Source organism: Elephas maximus, chromosome 19 (assembly GCF_024166365.1).
Source record: "Elephas maximus indicus isolate mEleMax1 chromosome 19, mEleMax1 primary haplotype, whole genome shotgun sequence".
NCBI classification, from domain to species: Eukaryota; Metazoa; Chordata; class Mammalia; order Proboscidea; family Elephantidae; genus Elephas; species Elephas maximus.
This window is the reverse complement of record NC_064837.1, coordinates 15090886-15107381: the sequence shown is the minus strand read 5'-3', so window position 1 is coordinate 15107381 and position 16496 is coordinate 15090886. Positions and strand designations below refer to the sequence as shown.

Sequence of the window (16496 nt, the reverse complement as noted above, 5' to 3'; positions counted from 1 at the left end):
GTGGGTGATTCCTAACCTGAATCTGATACAAACCATAGCTTCTTGCTCCAGAACAATGATGTTCAGAGCTTGGGTGCGAGGCTGGAGGGAGGGCACAGACCCTGGCCCGCGGGAGTGAGGGGAGGCGGCCAGGTCCATCAGCAGTACCAGGAGGTGTCTGCGGAAGGAAAAGTGAAGCCACGGGCTGTGGGCGCACGGGCATGAGTTAACCATCTGGTGGGAGGGAGGATGAGGTACCAGGAAGGCCTCTTAAAGGAGGTGACTTCGGAGTTGGGGTGTTCACGAAGTCCTATTAGTCCTGTCGCGCTTTGAAAACAGTAGATGGAAACTCGGAGAGTCTAGCATCCGCGGGCCACAACTTATGCTGGCCATTTATACAGACTTGGACGTTACTCAGGTCGACTCAGAACCGGAGGCCGTCAGAAGGGGGCGCTGCACGGCCCACGAGCCTTTCGACCTTTAAAGCGGCGACGCGGGAAGCGCTTCCCGTGCGAAGGCGGTACTTCCGGCGGCGCGCTGGGTCCGGGGGCCCCTTGGCCCCAGTTGTCCTTCGCATCGGCACGTGTCGCGCCGCAGCTTCCGCGTCGGTGATGCTGCCCCTACTGCGCTGCGCGCCCCGCGCCCTGGGCTCCGCCGTGGGCGGCCTCCGCGCCGCCGCGCCCTTCCCGCCGCTCCGGCGGCTGCTGCAGCCGGCGCCCCAGCCCTGCGCCCGGCCCTTCGGGCTGCTCAGCGTGCGCGCGGGCTCGGAGCGGCGGCCCGGCCTCCTGCGGCCCCGCGGGCCCTGCGGCTGCGGCTGCGGTGGGCTGCACACTGAAGGTGGGGCCGGATCCGGGGCCGACATGGGGGGCTCCGGGGGCCCGGGGAGGGGGAGGGCGAGTGTAGGCCGGGAGCCTGCTGCTGGAGCCGCCTCCCGGAGCGCCGAGCGTTCTGTCCACTGATGAGCTGCACGGGTGGCTGAGCTCACGTGGCAGCACGTTCCCGCACCCCACCCGGGAGAGCGAGCATTAAGCCCTGGGCGCCGCCTTTATCCTGAGTCCCGCGAAAACTGAGCTTTAGGAAGGCCGAGGGCTGTGGTTGAAAGCAGCATGGTTATGTCGGTTGACAAGTTCAGGAAGGTAGTCGGGCGTTCTTTGCTTTGTGGCGAAACGTGGTCATGAGATTGTTGGAAATCACTTCTCCAGACTCGAATTCAGCTTCCCACGGAGACCGTTATGGAATTTTTACAAATGAGGCTTAAGGAAGTGAATTGGACTAAATTCCCAGAGCAACCGTCGATAGCAAAGACATTAGAGACAGCCCAAGTCCAGATATCTGGCTGCAGTAACCTGGGTCATTGTTTGATGCTTTTAGACTGATTGACTTTTTTTTTCTGTGTCATCTGGTTTCTCATTTTAGGAGACAAAGCATTTGTTGAGTTCCTGAATGATGAAATTAAGGAGGAGAAGAAAATCCAGAAACATAAGTCCCTCCCCAAGATGTCTGGAGGCTGGGAGCTGGAAGTGAATGGGACAGAAGCTAAATTAGTGCGGAAAGTTGCTGGGGAAAAGTAAGTACCAGGCTCAGTGCTTGGGAACTCCAGGGGCCAAATCCAGGACCCTGCAAGAGCTGCCCTGGGCCTACTCCAGAACAGCCTTGAGTTTAAGGCAGGTAATTTGATACATAACTTTCAAGAGAAAGAGAAGGGTGCATCTGGACAAGTTCCTAAGTTTCAGGTCATTCACTGGACACAAATTTGCTGTGGGCTGGTTACAAAGGAGACAGTAAGGAAGTGGAACAAAAGCGTGTGACTGGAAGTCTATTGGCCCAGTAAAGGCAGTCTGCAGTAAACCTTTGCTGGTGGAGAGACCATGCCCTGTCTAAATTTAGGCCTGCAAAATCAGAAATTCTTATATTCCTGTTAAAACAGTCAGTGATCTCTGGTTTACGGTGCTGACTAATAACCTGCCGGGCTGGCTCTGTGTCTGAGTAAAGCCAGGCACTTTGCTCTCTGAATGTTTACAGTAGGTGAAAAAGTAAGATATGTAATTTATAGGTAACAGGATTGGGTGACAATATAGTAAGGGCTGCACTCACAGGTGGGCAGCTTTTGACCTAGTTCAGCTCCTCCCCATTCCTAACTGTTAAATTCTTTTTCTGCAGTATGTAGTCATCCTTAATCCCACTTTACGGCTAAACATTTAGGGTCTTCTGGTTTCTTCCCCAGAGTATACAGCTCAGTGGCTTTTAGCATTCACAAAGTTGTGCCTTGATCACCGCTACCTAATTCCAGAACATTTTCACCACCACCCTGCCCCACCCCCCCCCAAAAAAGCCAAACCCATTGGCAGTCACTCCCCATCCGACGTCTCTCCCCTTAGTAACCACTAATCTACTCTCTGCCTCTATGGATTTGCGTGTTCATATATTCTGGATACAGTTCCCTTCTCAGATATATGATTTGCAAATATTTTCTCCCATTCCCTAGATTTTCATTTTTTTGATGGTGTTCTTTGAAGCATAAAAAAGGTTAATGTTGATGAAGTCCAGTTTATCTTTTTTTGCTTCTGTTTTTAGTGGCCTGACCCAAGGTCACCAAGATTTATATCTACGTTTTCTTCTGAGTTTTATGTAGTTTTGGCCGTTATGTTTAGGTTGGTGATTGGTCTTGAGTTAATTTATACCTGTGAGGCAGACTACTGATTCTTTTTTTGCCTGGGGGTATAGTTGCTTTTTGCCATACATAGATCAATTGTATGTTCTGTCACTTCACCTAAACTGTTTCCTTCGGAGTTGGATAGTGAGCCGTAACCAGCTTCTGGCTATTATAAATAAAACTGCAGCGAATGTCATGCATTTGTGTGCCCAGGAGCTCAGCTTATTGCCTAACACTACTGCAGATGAGGTAGATTTTGTGGTTGAACCTCAAACCACATTGTTCCTATGGGAAAATGGCTTCCTGGCAAAGCAGCCAGTTAGCACCACTCCAGGGGCACCTATTAGTGTGTGCCGAGAGGTGTCCTTCCTGTAAAGCAAATGGGAACAGTACCTGCTGGAGTGTGCAGCCCAGGATTGCTACTTCCAGATTTAGCATCACTGGAACTTTGACTCAGATTTTGGAATGTGATTGTCAGCTGAGCGTGCTTGCTTGCATCTTCAGATTGTCATTAGCTGTACACAGATGAATTGTGTGTTCTGTCGCTTCACTAAAGTGTTTCCTGGCCTCCCACAGCACAGCGGAGAATGAGTCTGTCCTGCAGCATGTTCCCGGTGAAGTCCCCCTTCCTGGCTAGGGCTGCAAGTGGTCCTCAGCTGATGTAACTCCAGTGCTCACTCGCTTTTCCTCCCAGGGGCAGGTTTTGTGATGGAGAAAGCTCTTAAAGGAGCACCGACTTCTCAGCTGCCCACCTCCATCAGGAAAGTGCCGGGGAAAGACTAGGGCAGGCAGTGTCAGCTGGGCAGTGAGCCCTGGGATGCTGGCCTGTTGGAAGTAGCCGACATGTGACTGTATTTGGCCATGATGGACTAGGGCTCATGAGTTTGACTTCCAGCAGCTGGCACAAAGTAGACGCACTTGAGGCCTTTTGAATCATTCTCAGGGTTGGGTGTAGGTACCTAGGCTTTTCTGGAAGTTCTGCACATAATTCAGATGTATAGCCAGCTAGGGTACAGACATTGTTTCAGCAAGCGCTGCTGGCTACAGCAGGTTTGGATACTTGTGAATTAAACTAAGTTAACGTTACACTGTGCCTGTTGTTTTCCTTCGCCCTCCTAGGATCACTGTCACCTTTAACATTAACAATAGCATCCCACCAACATTCAGTGGGGAGGAGGAGCCCTCACAAGAGCAGAAGGCTGAAGAACAAGAGGTAAGCTTGTAACACTGTAACCAGCCTTTCCCTGGGATTTCTGGCAGACTACAAAGGAGCAGTTCCTTTTTTGTTTTAACTCCTAAAAGGCCTTGAGTGGCACAGAAGGCTAAGTTGTCAGCTGCTAACTGAAAATTTGGAGGTTCAAGTCTACCCAGAGGAGCCTTGGAAGAAAGGCTTGGTGATCTATGTCTGAAAAATCATAGCCGTTGAAAGCCCTATGGAACACAGTTCTACTGTTACACCATGGGGTTGTCATGAGTCTGAATTGACTCAATGCCAGAAAAAGACGGCAAAGGAAAACCCTCCTGAACTTTTGTAGAGCAGCAGTTTCTGGCCAGCTTTGGCACTGGGGCCATGTGGGACCTTTTCCTTCTCAGGTACTGAATACATGACCATCTGTAGGCTCAGGCTCCAAAAGTTGGCCTAAATTCTCTTGATGGAAGGATTTGAAACTTCTTAACTCTTCCCACAATGGGGAGATGTTTGAGGTCAGAGATTATCATTTGGAGTGTTTTCAGGTGAGGGAATGTTACTAACATGTCACAGGCTGGTAATAAACACCCAGTCACCTCAACCAAGGTAGCAAGCCAGGTGCGTCAGAGGTTTTATTTAACACTTGGCAAGGTGAGCTCTTCCCTTAGGCTGATGTGGACCTGGGTGGTGCCCAGTCTTCAGATATGTTGGGAAGCCTGAACAAGGCCCCAGGGTCCCCAGACTTTCTCACTAAGCAGGCCTCTGCTGTTTTATGGCCTGGCACAGCGTAGCTGCCTGGTGTGTTTCTGTCTTGGCCACTGCAGCCAGCACGTGGACTCACTCTGCTCCCCGGGCTCAACAGCAAAGGGAGAGCAGTAGCCTTCATCCTGCCATTGGGATGGCCAGTGAGCCAGCTGAACCAGCCTTGATGCTGGGTGCTAGAAAAGGAAGACTCCCGAGACACTCAAGCTGGAGAGAGATCTTGGAGCCCTAGGTCAGCTTTGCAGTGTATATAGATGGAGAAACAGACCAGGGAGAGGAAGGTACTTACCTAGATCTCGGTTAACTGGCACTTAGCTGGGGTTGGGACCTAGCTTACTTAATTCTAAAGCTAGTGTGTTCTTTAAACGAGTAGGGTGCTAATGGGAAGTTAAGCCCTGCGCTAAGTGTTTGATCCTCTGCCATCTAAAAGATGGTATAGAACTGTAGGAGGGACCAACAGGGAGAGTTTAGGCCAGTCTCCTGAATGAACTGGTATGTGGCTTTAACAGTATTGTTAAAGATTCTAGGTTTCTTATTGGGGGACACTATAGTATAAGACTATGAGGTGGAGGCAACTTGATGGCAATGGGTTTAGAGCATAAGACTATAAAAATAGACAAATGATATCATAATAGTGGTGGCTGTCAGACGTTTGGTGCAGGCAGCCAATGCCTGCAAACAATAGCATGCACTGACTACCGCTTGTTTCCCCAGCCTGAACTGACATCGACTCCCAATTTTGTGGTTGAAGTTATAAAGAATGATGGCAAGAAGGCCCTCGTTCTGGACTGCCATTATCCGGAGGATGAGGTATGTATGTAGGGTGGAGTGCTAGCCCCTGGGGAGAAGAAGTGCCTCTTGGGGCCATCCTGGTCCCTTGTATACATTCTAGCTTAGACCAGCAAAGCAGGAGAGGAGAGGTGGTGACAGAGCGAGGTTAAAGTCTGGTGAGCCTCTAACTGCACAGTCCCTTTTTCTTCTCAGGTTGGACAAGAGGAGGAGGAGGAGAGTGACATTTTCTCCATCAGGGAAGTGAGTTTTCAGTCCCCTGACAAGTCTGATTGGAAGGACACTGAGTACACACTCAACACCGATTCCCTGGACTGGGTGAGTGCTGGATGAGATGGGGTGCCCTGGCACCTTCCGGGGAGATCCTAGTCTGAGGAGAGACAAAGAAGCGTTTTAATAAGCATTCCAGATGAAGTCTTTTTTTTCCCCTAAACTAGTAAATGTTGCTCTTCCTTGTAGGCCTTGTATGACCATCTAATGGATTTCCTTGCGGACCGAGGGGTGGACAACACTTTTGCAGATGAGTTGGTGGAGCTCAGCACAGCCCTGGAGCACCGGGAGTACATTACTTTTCTAGAAGATCTCAAAAGTTTTGTCAAGAGCCAGTAGAGCAGGCAGAGACACTGAAAACCTAAATTTATGGCAGCCTTTGGCAAGTGAACAAAACCTACTCTAAAGGCCAGACACAGTGCTTTGAAGTGGTTCTCATCCTCGTATCATGGGAAGAAATTCAAACTTGAATTATTTCTATTGTACTCTTGTTTACTATTCATTTATTCCTTCTCTACAAATCTATTTCTAGTTTTTTTTTTTTTCTTTTTTTGGTATAACATAATGGACAATAAAACTGGCTTATCCCTTCGAGGTAGTTTTCTATTTCTAGCGCTTCCTTTTCAACTGCATCATAAAACACGCAGAGCAGAGGATTTAAAGGTTTTAATACAAAATAAGTTATAAATAATAGATTTGTATATACATAGGCCCTTCTCAGATGGAATGGGTTGTTTCTAACCCAGGACGACGATGTCACGTCAAGGCTGGCTCTACAGAATGACAGCCCAAGTATCACAAGCCTGGATTTAAATAGAAAAAATCGTTAGCTTAATTTGTATTTCAGTCATGAAAGTCACCCTCAGTATTTGTTACAAGTTGTAGTCAATAATGACATTTATGCTACAGTTAGAATCCCTACATACGAGATGATGTGAGTTCAGGTACAATTAGGAAATTAATGGTGTGGTTTGTCAGAGGCCACTGATGGCTCCCACTGTTGGTCTCTGCTAGGCCTCTGTCCTGCAGCCTTAAAGCAACTGCTTTTGAAACCACCAGCACCAATACTGTCCTAAAACTGAGATCAAACCCTAGAGGTGGGTAGCCTCACCCTCAGTGAACCAGTGACCAGAAAGATGGTTCAGACTCTTGACAGCTTGGAGCCTTTACAGCACAGCAGGGAGGTGGGAGTCCTAACAAGACTGCAGAGGGCACATACCATGGCAGAGGTACAAAACCACGCTCGCTACAGGCGGAAACAACTCACTAACTTGAGCACATCGCTTGATCAGTAAGCACCTATCAATATAAAATACTCTTAGGAGTCCTTGACAGCTCAGCCCCACCGTTATGCTAAGGAATTCTGTTCTTAACTTTGACCATGGACACAGATTTTCTGCTTCCATAGGTGTGACGGTTAAGGTTGTGTGTCAGCTTGGCTGTGCCACAGTTACCAGTGGTTTGGCAGTGACCCATGAGCAGCCAATCAACTGAAAAGGCGTTTCCTTGGGGGTGTGGCCTGTATCCAATATGTGGACTTTTCTGGCAAAGCTCGATGGCTTTTGCTCGCTCTGAATCCATCTGCCCTCTGGTTCTTGGGACTGGAGCTAGCAGTTTACCTGCTAATCTTGGGATTCGTCAGCCTCTGCAGCCTGTGAAGCCAGAGGCCTGCTGTTGGACCCACCAGTCTTGGGTTCACCAGCCCCTGCAGCAACATGAGTCAGCAGAAGCCTCTAGTCTGGCCCTCAGGCTTGGGACTTTGCAGTCTCTACAACCACGTGAGCCATTTTCCTTGATATAAATCTCTCTCGTATACACAACGCACACTTCACTGATTTCACTTCTCTAGAGAACTCGGCCTAAGACAATAGGAAATACTTTTGGCTTTCTCTGGAAGACGCTACCTCACAAGCCTGCTTAACAGCAGTGGTTCAGCAGCTTGCATCCATTGGTGAAGATGGAGTCACATCCCTGCTAAGCTATAAAGGCTCCAAGACCACTGTCCCTCTCATATCTCAAATATTTAAGTCCTTGCGATACACCATCTGCCACTGCCACAACTATCTTTTACTTCATCCTCAGTATCCAATGCTGACTCACCCTACAGACTGACCTCAATAGATGTTGAGCCCAATGGTCCTTGATGCCACCTGATTTCCCCTTATGTGAAACCAAAGGCCTAGTGGCATATTAGCATTTTATGGCATTTGAGCGATCTACCATTAAAAACGTTGAACTCTGTGGTCTGCGTAGTACCGTTTTGCCCTTCCTTCCCACTCCTGTTTCTTATCATTTCATCTTTGCTGTGAGCCCTCCCCTGCCCCCCTGGAGCCATCGCACTCTCCTAAGACTGCTGATCCCTCCTACAGCACTCCTTCCAGACCTCATCATCCACTTGGCTTCACTGCTGCTCTGAGCTACAGGGCACTGATGGCAGGTGTGAGGACACCATGAGAAGCGGATGCTGCAGTCTCAGCTGTGTATACAACAATTAGGCAATCCTTCCCTTGCCCTTTAGCTGCCCTTCCCATTCCCTCCAGCACTTGGTCTAAAACTTTTAGGGAGCGCCACACTCCAGCTCTGCTACCATTATAGTCACTTGTTCATCTTACTAAGAAGGCGAAGCCACCCGACTTCAACTCTCCTCCTTCCACCTTAACTCATTTCTACAAACAAATATTAAGCATCTTCCTATGTGCCAAGTACTGGGAGTAAAAATGAAGATGGGGTCCTTGCTCAATGCTTCAAGACATTTCAATAGGAGTGTTAAAGGGGATATGGCATCAGGTAGAGTGGAGGTGACTTGTTACTGTCACTTTTCTATGCAAGTAAATTCCTCAGAGAATAAACTGCGTTTTTAAACATTTGCCAGTTTCTAAGCTGTTGCTCCTGTCAAGGTGGGAATAAAATCAACCACTGACCCTCTCTTACCACTGGGTCCCATGGGAGGCTTACCAGGCAGCTCATGAGAAGACTGGACTTTTCTTCTGTCCCTTCAGTGACTAAAAATGCAGGTGTGTGGGGACAAAGTATACTATGCTCATGTATATGGTCTTCTAAGGAGGCACGGAGCTTCTGCTCTGTCAGCTCTAGAGACTGAGAAGTAAAAAGGTTAAACTCCAACTGAATCTTCCTTACGTTAGAGTCAATAGGTTGAATATCCTGATTCTTCATGTCAACCGATATAACTCTGGCTCACTGTAAGGCTTGATTGCTTGGCCCTTTAATTACGCTCCTTGGGCTCATGATTATGCTAATAAGATCTCCATTTAACCGCCTTCCCAGATTAACCAGTGCTCTCTATTTGTACCACAAGACATACTGATCGCTGTTCATGGCACACAGAACACTCAGAGATAGGAGGCTCCTTTCTAGGCTCCCTCACACACTGCCACCACCAGCTGAGTATCCTTGTCAACACTCAGCTGTGTTTGGTCTCAGGTCCGTTTGTGCTAATTATACTTCCTACTATAATTAAGTAATTTACTTACATGTTATATAGACCAACGAAATATAAGAATGAAAAACAGTTTTTGTTTTTATGATAATAAGTGGAATGCTTAGGAAACACTCAAAAAGATGATTTGCTAATGAAACTTTTTTAAAAAGCTGCTGAATTAGATAAAAAACGAGGAGGAAAAATCCTAAAGCTATGCCCTCAGCTTCTCGACCACTTTATAGAAATAAAAGTGGAACTCCAGACCATGTATCACAGACTGACTTATGTAAGAAAGATATTCAGATCTACAACCAGCGGAGCCTCACTCAAAGCCTGGCAAATAAATTTATATGTCTAACTTACTATAAAATATTTCATTTTTATAACTCGCCACTTTAAGCAAAGTGCCAAATTAACTGGCGAACTTTCAGTCCCTATCATGTCAGGGCTCCTATTATATTTGAAGATCACTGAACCTTAAATTCTTAATATAGGTATGTCTTCATATACCCCAATTTTTTATGGAAGATTAGATGTGGATGTTTCCAACCCTAAACCGGGGTCTCTATAAAGAGACCCTCTCTAATACAAGTGTTTAACAAATGGCTCTGGGGGTGGGGGAGCTGGGGGAGACCCTGACTTGTAGTGCTTGTCAATTTCCATGCTGTAAATATTCTCACTCTGGCCAATTTGAAGCTCCTAACGTGACATCGACGGACACGGAGTTGGGAAGAGAGATGCACAATCAGCTCTAGCACACTGCTGAAGGCTCTCCAGGAAAGTAGATAAAGGTGGGGAGAAGTGGCCCAATATCTGTGTGGGGAACACTCACGTGAGATGGGATGTACAGGCCACACTGACACAGGACCACACCACTTGTTATTCTCAAGTTGTACCTAAAGGCAGAAATGGGATTTCACGACATTACGGTCTGCACAGACACCAGACCTGAATCCCCAAACCTTTCCTGGCAGCAAACTTGGGGGGGAAATCCCACTCACCTTGGAGTGGGGGGTAAAAACCAATAATGCTGAAAAGGTTTTCAAAACTCTTACTTTGTACACACAGGACAGATGAGGGGGTTTGCTTCCCACTCGGCCAGCGTGCTGCTGAGCCACTGTTCATCAAACTGCAAGCTCTTCTCATACTCCCTGATGATGGCCTGTTCTGCAAGGCAAAGGGCAGCTGCAGTGCTTCACCATGCTTCACCCAGAGGGCCCTGTCTTTAATGCTATGCTTCACCTTCAAGGGCTTCCTCCACAAAGAAAACGATTCAGGCAAAAACACACAACCAATTGGTACGTCTTTATTGCTCTTGGATTCCCCCCTCCCCCTCCTATCTGTCCTCTCCTTGCGAGCATAAGAGGTGAACTGAGGCTAAAGGACAAGGAGATAACTTTGACACACGTCTCCAGAGGCTACTGGGGCAGAGATGTGGAATGTCAGAGTCCTGAGAGCACCTGGGGGAAGCTGACACTACAAGGCACTTCTGATACCAGGCCTGCCCTGCTGAGTTTAAAGTGAGTGGTGCCCCTGTGGTAGTACCTGTGTTGTTCAGGATCTGTGTGCTCATTCTTTCAGCAACATGCACCAATACCTAGTACGTGGTAGGCACTGGGTGACAAAGATGAAAAAGACTGGCCCCCAGCTCTTGATGAGCTCACAGGCGAGACTTTAGCTGACACTACAGGGTGCTTACTTCTGACACCAGCCCAAGCTATCCACTGATTGCAAACTTACCCACACCAAGCACTGCTTTGAGTCCTCTACACAGGTTGTTTCATTTAAGCCTGATAACAATCTTGTAGGGCAGGTCTATTACCTCTATTTCGGGGATGAGAAAGACAGCCTAGTAAAGACAAGACTCTGTGGAATAAATGACTTAATTGTATGAGGTGCTAAACCAGGCACTCCACACAGTGCTATGGATGCCCCAGGGAGTAGCTGTTCACAGGACACTGAGGAGTCAGTAAAGAATGGATAGGAAAGAAGGCACTTAAATTACATCCTGTGAAGTGAGCGGATTGCTATTAACCTATACTAATACACAGGTACAGTAGGACAGTGCAGTAAACACCAGAACTGGGTTCACACAATTGATTCTGTTTCTCAGCTCCACCACTTGCTAGCTGTATGACCTGGGTAAGACACTTTCTTCTAATACTGTCTTGTAGGGTAGTCATAGGAGAAGACAATATAATGGAATGAGATGCTCTTAGCACAAGGGCTAGCACACTGGAGACTCTTATTATTGGGAAGACAGACAAGTCTTCAAAGTATAAACAGAGACTTCTGGACACTAGACTGAATATGGAGGTAAAGGAGCAGGGTTAAGAACCAGGCTTCAAACTGGTTTGTTCCAGTTCAAATCCCTGTCGAGAATTTGTATTTCCATTCTAGATAGACTGAATCCGAGTCTACAGTTTAACAAAATCCCAGGTGATTCTTATGTACACTAAAATTTGAGAACCACTGCCCTACTAGTGGTTTTCAGAATTGGTCCCTAACCAGCAGCATTAGCATCGCCTGGGAACTTGTCGAACAGGTTCAAAGCTCTGTTAAGAACTATCCTGCTCAAAGGAAAGGTCAGCCTTAAAGTAGCTAAATATAGGTAGGAAGGACTACCCTCAGGGGTCACCTTGGTCAATCAGCTCCTGATGGATTTCCTCAAGTACAGCCAGGTCCGTTGGCTCCTCCACCTGCAAAAGAAAGTGGAGCTCATCAGAAGTCTGAAGTCTTAATCAGTCACCAAGCCTCATGACGACTGTACTTGGAACTTGGCTTAAAGAGCCCAGACTTCCCTCAGGGGATCAGTCCCGTACTTTTGAAGAATATGCTGACAATGACGTGGTGTGGCCATGCTGAGAAACTATCAACAAATGATCAAACTACCCAGGAATGGAATAATGGCACCAAATCTGGGGGAGACAGTATATGGTAGCAGTTAAATATATGGTTCTGCCAAGGTTACGTGACAACAGTAAAGTTCCTAACTTCTGTAAACCTCAGTTTTGGCTTCTGTGAGTGGAAATAAAACCAGCCTGCAAGGGTTACTGTGAGCAGTAACTGTGCTAATGTAAGGGCAAGTATTTCACATACTCTAGGACACATAGAAGGCACCCAATAATACATTGTTATTATGTAGTACTTCCAAAGCCCTTGTCCACATTTTCTTATATAATCCTAACAATGCTGGCAACATTATCTTCTTCATTTTAGAAACGTGAAAACGAAAGCTCAAAGAGGCAGAATGAAGTTAATGAGTCAACAGCAAAACCAGGACTAGAACTCCAGAACTGCTGACTTCCAATCCAATGCTCTTTCCAATACACTGTAAATGGTTTCCTATCCATACTCAACTCCCAACCCTGGCTGAGATTAGAATCAGAAAGCTCCTGGAGATATTTTTTAAAAAGGGAGATCCCTAACCCATGTGTACTGAATCGAAATTTCCAGGGGAGAGACAAAGAATGAATGACTGTATAATTTTGTTTGTTTCATAAGTGATTACGATACTATGATGCATCAGGTCTACAGTCTGGTATTTAGAAACCATTGATCTTGAATAACCTAACATTAGAGGTAGAAGAACCTGGGTTAAAATCTGTGAGAATTCTGCCTGAGGGCTGAGGGTGGGTGTGTTTACAGGACTTAGGTAAATAGGTGCCAACTAGTAGTTCATGCTGCTGTAGCCCACCCCCTGTGCACACACCCCAGCCTGACCTGAGCCAAGGCCTCTGGATAGTGGTCCACTGACTGCAGAGCGTTCCACTCCTCTTCCATCACTTCTTGCACTAGAAGGGTGTTCTGAGCTCCTCTTGGCAGGCTGCCTCCAGCCTGGCGGTACTTGTTCAGGAGCCTGTCCCGGCTGTTTTTCATTCTCTCCAGGCATCCCTTGGAGTAAGGAGCAAGATGGGGGGGGAGGGCAAGGGAAAACAAGTTTCTCTCTTTTTAATATTCTTAGTTGTTGAAACATTAAAGACAATTTATAGACATAAAATTCCAACTACGCTATTTTCATTTTTGCGTATTCCTTCCAGTCTTGGTCCACATGTAAAAAAAGGGGAAATTACAATGCCTTGTTCATGTATTTCCAGATCGTACTTCCCAGATGTCTTCAATGCCACCTTTCTTAATGGTTGGCTGCGTAACATTTCAGCTTCCTCTTCCTATTACAGGACATTTCCAAGTGTTTTGCTACTCTAGATATGGCTGTGTTAACAACCCTCCTGCACACAGTATTTCTAACTTGGGGGTCATTTTGTCTCCCAGGGGACAGCTGGCAACGTCTGGAGACATTTTTGGGTGTCACAACTAGAGGTCTACTGGCATCTAAAAAGTGGAGACCAGGAAAGCTGCTAAACATTCTACAATGTACAGGGCAGCTCCCACAACAAGGGATTACCCCTCAAAATGTTAATAGTGCCAAGGCTGAGAAGCCCTGCTGCACACAGTTCTAGCGTCAGATTACCTTCCTGGGGTACATCCACTACTTCAGGGCGAGAAAAGGAGTATTACTCTCTGGAAACCGTGGTGAGTTCAGAATAGGTCAGAACTGAGGTGGGGTACAAGTCTGCTAAGACTTAGGAACTGAGGCTCTTCTGAGCCTCAGTTTACTCCTCTCTAGAATATAAACAATTCCTACTTCATACGCAGTACGTACACGAAGATCCTCTTTCGATTCCTGACGCACCGGTGTCGCTGTTAGTTATTAAAGGGATGAGGCCACAGCCACGTTTCAAATATGAAACAAACCCAAATCGGAAAGCAAGACTTCCTGGGACTGGGCTGGCCCGGACTAACGCCAGAACCTCCGGGTGGGCGGCTAGGCACTAGTCATCCCAGACCTACTGACAGGAGGCCCGGGTTCGAGGTCCACTTCAATGGCCAGGCGCTCCCGGCACCTGCCTCACGGAGCTACGTGAGGAGAATAGCCCAGGGATGGCTTAGGGGAGTGACTACAACCCAACTAGTCATAAACCCCACACACACCTGCCTGAAAGCCTCCTTCCAAGGAGGAGAGCCCACCACTTTGTACAGCGAGCGGTGCGGAGACTCCGGCGGCTCTGCCATCGCCTCTTCGGCGGAGCAGCCTCCACAAAGCCCCGCCCCCTCGGAACGCGCAGAATTCTGGGAGCTGTAGTTTCTGAATGCTCAGCGTTCTAGATGGAGGGCGGGGAATTCTGGGAAGTGTTGTTCTACCTGCCAACCCTACGCCGAGACAGAGTGACATTTGTGACGTAAATCCAACAACATTTTGACATTTATGAGGTAAACGAAATGTGGATTGAGCGAGAGAGAGAGGCGAATCTTTGTTTTGGATGTCTGGGTTTATGCAGGTAATAAAACCGAACCAAACCCGTTGCCTTCGAGTCGATTCCGACTTAAACCGACATTATGGACATAGTGGAATTGCTTCCATAGGGTTTCCAAGGAGCGCCTGGTGGATTCCAACTGCCGACCTTTTGGTTAGCAGCCAAAGGCTTAACCACTAGGCCCCAGGGTTTCCTCATGCAGGTGGAGGTGTCTAATAACCTGTTGCCGTCCAGTCGATTCCGACTCTTAGCGGAGTAGAACTACCCCAAAGAGTTTCCAAGAGCGCGTGGTGGATTCGAACTGCCGACCTTTCTGTTAGCAGCCGTAGCTCTTAACCACTACGCTACCAGGTGTCCAGTAGGCAGATAAATACCCCGATCTCAGGCTCTCCTCGCGCTATGAGAGTGCGCAGTACCAAACTTTTCCTAAACAGGCGCTGAGCCTGTTGACCTACTCGTCTCGCCCCCTTTTGCCGTCAGAATAAGTGCTTGACTGGTGATTGGCTCGTCTCTGGCAATGGGCGGGCCTCACTCTCGCCCCGCCCCTAGTTTTACTTTCGTTTGCTCGATGATTGGCAGCAGTAGTGGACAGCTAGCTCCGGATTGGCTGCGCTCAGCGGCGGGCTGAGCAAGTGGAAGGAGGCGAGGAGTTGGGCCAAAATGGCGGCTGCCGAGGACCCTGTGGACGGCGGTGAGCTGTGGCACACCCAGCTCCCTAACCACGCCGTGTTCCTGCGGCTCCGGGAGGGACTGAAGAACCAGAGCGCCGTCGAAACTGAGAAATCGGCTTCTTCGTCCTTGTCTTCGCCGCCGCCGTTGCTGACGAGAAACCTACTTTTCGGCCTCGGCGGAGAGATCTTCCTGTGGGACGAGGAAGGCAGCTCCTTCTTAGTCGTTCGCCTTCGGAGCCTCAGGGGCGGCAGCGAAGAGCCCTCCCTCTCCCAATATCAGGTAAGGCCAAACCAGGAGGATCTGAACTCGGTTTTTTTCTTCTCGTTCTGGGATCTTTCATCGTCTGTAAATGTGTTGTTCAAGTGTAAGCCGGCGTCGTTTCGGGGACTTCCCGCTTTAAGTGTAAAAGCCTTCCCCCTTATTTTTATTTTTCTCCAACGTGGCCACATAGCCTTTCGATACCTCAGTTTCCGTATTCTTTTAACCAAAGTTTCTGACTCCGACACGGTACCAGACGCTGTTATGGGAATAAACCAGATCAAACTCTCGCTTCTGTGGTGCTTAGTTTCTGGAAAGAAGGAAGGACCATGGAATACTCAACAAACTATCAGTGATGGTTAAGTTTTCGGAAGAAAAACAAAACAGGAAAGGGGGATAGTGTGCTATTTGGTAGGTTGGTTGTAAAAACGGCGTGGAGGGGCCATCTGATCTCCTCTGACTTCACAAGCGGGGAGAGGACTCACCATCAGCATCAGCCCAAGGCTGATCCTATGATGTGGCCGTCAGACATGCCTCCTCCCTCCAACCTTTTTACCAGTTCTGACACCTGCCTTCCCTCCCATGGCACTCTCTACTCTGCTGTGTTTGATAATTTGTTGCCGTGGCCACAGAGAACTCACAGACAGTACTCACAATTATGGGGTTTATTAGGGAAGTAACAGGTTACAATTCAGGGTCCAGTTCTTCAGGACAGCCTCTTCTCAGCCGTGCCCCCAAGCAGGCCTCTCTCTGTCCTCGGCCCTGCTCTGCTCCAGCAGTTGTTACAGAGCTCTTTAGCTCTACAGATAAGTGCCCAGAGGCATCCCACTCCACCAGCAAGCCTCTGTCCGAAGGCGCTCGGCTCTGTGGGTTGGCACACCCACTGTAACCACCTTATTTCATGGGCTGGGAAGTCCACTGCACCACCTTGTACTGGTTTCCTGGCTCTGCTGCCACCTTTTCTCTGCCCCTGCTTCTCCTTCTGGTGTTACAACTTTCTTTATCTCCTGGGTGTAGGAAGTTCTCAGTGCAAGGGACCCCAGGTCCAAAAGATGTCCTCTGCTCCTATCTTTTCCTTTTGGTGGTAGTGAAATCCCCCTCTGCTCTGGGATTGGCTCTGTTTTAAGCCTAGAAAGACAGCAAAATTGACCAATCCGCTTGTTAAGGTTC

General features: G+C 48.0%; 3 protein-coding genes across 8 annotated transcripts in view; 2 read left to right on the top strand and 1 right to left on the bottom strand.

The window, feature by feature from the left end:
• Window positions 1-501: 501 nt before the first annotated feature.
• Window positions 502-6234, top strand: C1QBP (complement C1q binding protein). Its single transcript, XM_049861032.1, has 6 exons — window positions 502-816; window positions 1396-1546; window positions 3752-3845; window positions 5298-5393; window positions 5568-5690; window positions 5832-6234. The coding sequence occupies exons 1-6, from the start codon at window positions 591-593 to the stop codon at window positions 5979-5981; spliced, it is 840 nt and encodes a 279-aa protein (XP_049716989.1). The 5' UTR covers window positions 502-590; the 3' UTR covers window positions 5982-6234.
• A 59-nt stretch (window positions 6235-6293) lies between these two features.
• On the bottom strand, window positions 6294-14198 carry RPAIN (RPA interacting protein). 3 transcript variants are annotated; one of them, XM_049861041.1, is made up of 7 exons: window positions 14074-14196; window positions 12805-12975; window positions 11720-11780; window positions 10137-10248; window positions 9914-9977; window positions 8598-8738; window positions 6294-6445 (listed from the first exon to the last, which is right to left on the bottom strand). In XM_049861041.1, exons 1-7 carry the CDS (start codon window positions 14152-14154, stop codon window positions 6416-6418), a joined length of 660 nt encoding a protein of 219 aa, XP_049716998.1. In that variant the 5' UTR covers window positions 14155-14196; the 3' UTR covers window positions 6294-6415. The 3 variants fall into 3 exon arrangements, with proteins under 3 accessions (XP_049716998.1, XP_049716999.1, XP_049716997.1); XM_049861042.1 differs by lacking the exon at window positions 14074-14196 and adding an exon at window positions 13745-14060; XM_049861040.1 differs by lacking the exon at window positions 6294-6445 and having other exon boundaries at window positions 6452-8738; window positions 14074-14198.
• An 813-nt stretch (window positions 14199-15011) lies between these two features.
• The window catches only part of NUP88 (nucleoporin 88), a 71070-nt gene continuing 69585 nt past the window's right edge, over window positions 15012-16496 (top strand). For 3 of the 4 annotated variants that reach the window (XM_049861028.1, XM_049861030.1, XM_049861029.1), the window contains exon 1: window positions 15013-15347. In XM_049861028.1, the coding sequence (XP_049716985.1) occupies window positions 15057-15347 (291 nt within the window). In that variant the 5' untranslated portion in view covers window positions 15013-15056. Of the gene's footprint in view, window positions 15348-16496 lie in introns of all 4 variants that reach the window. The other variant, XM_049861027.1, reaches the window with a different exon arrangement.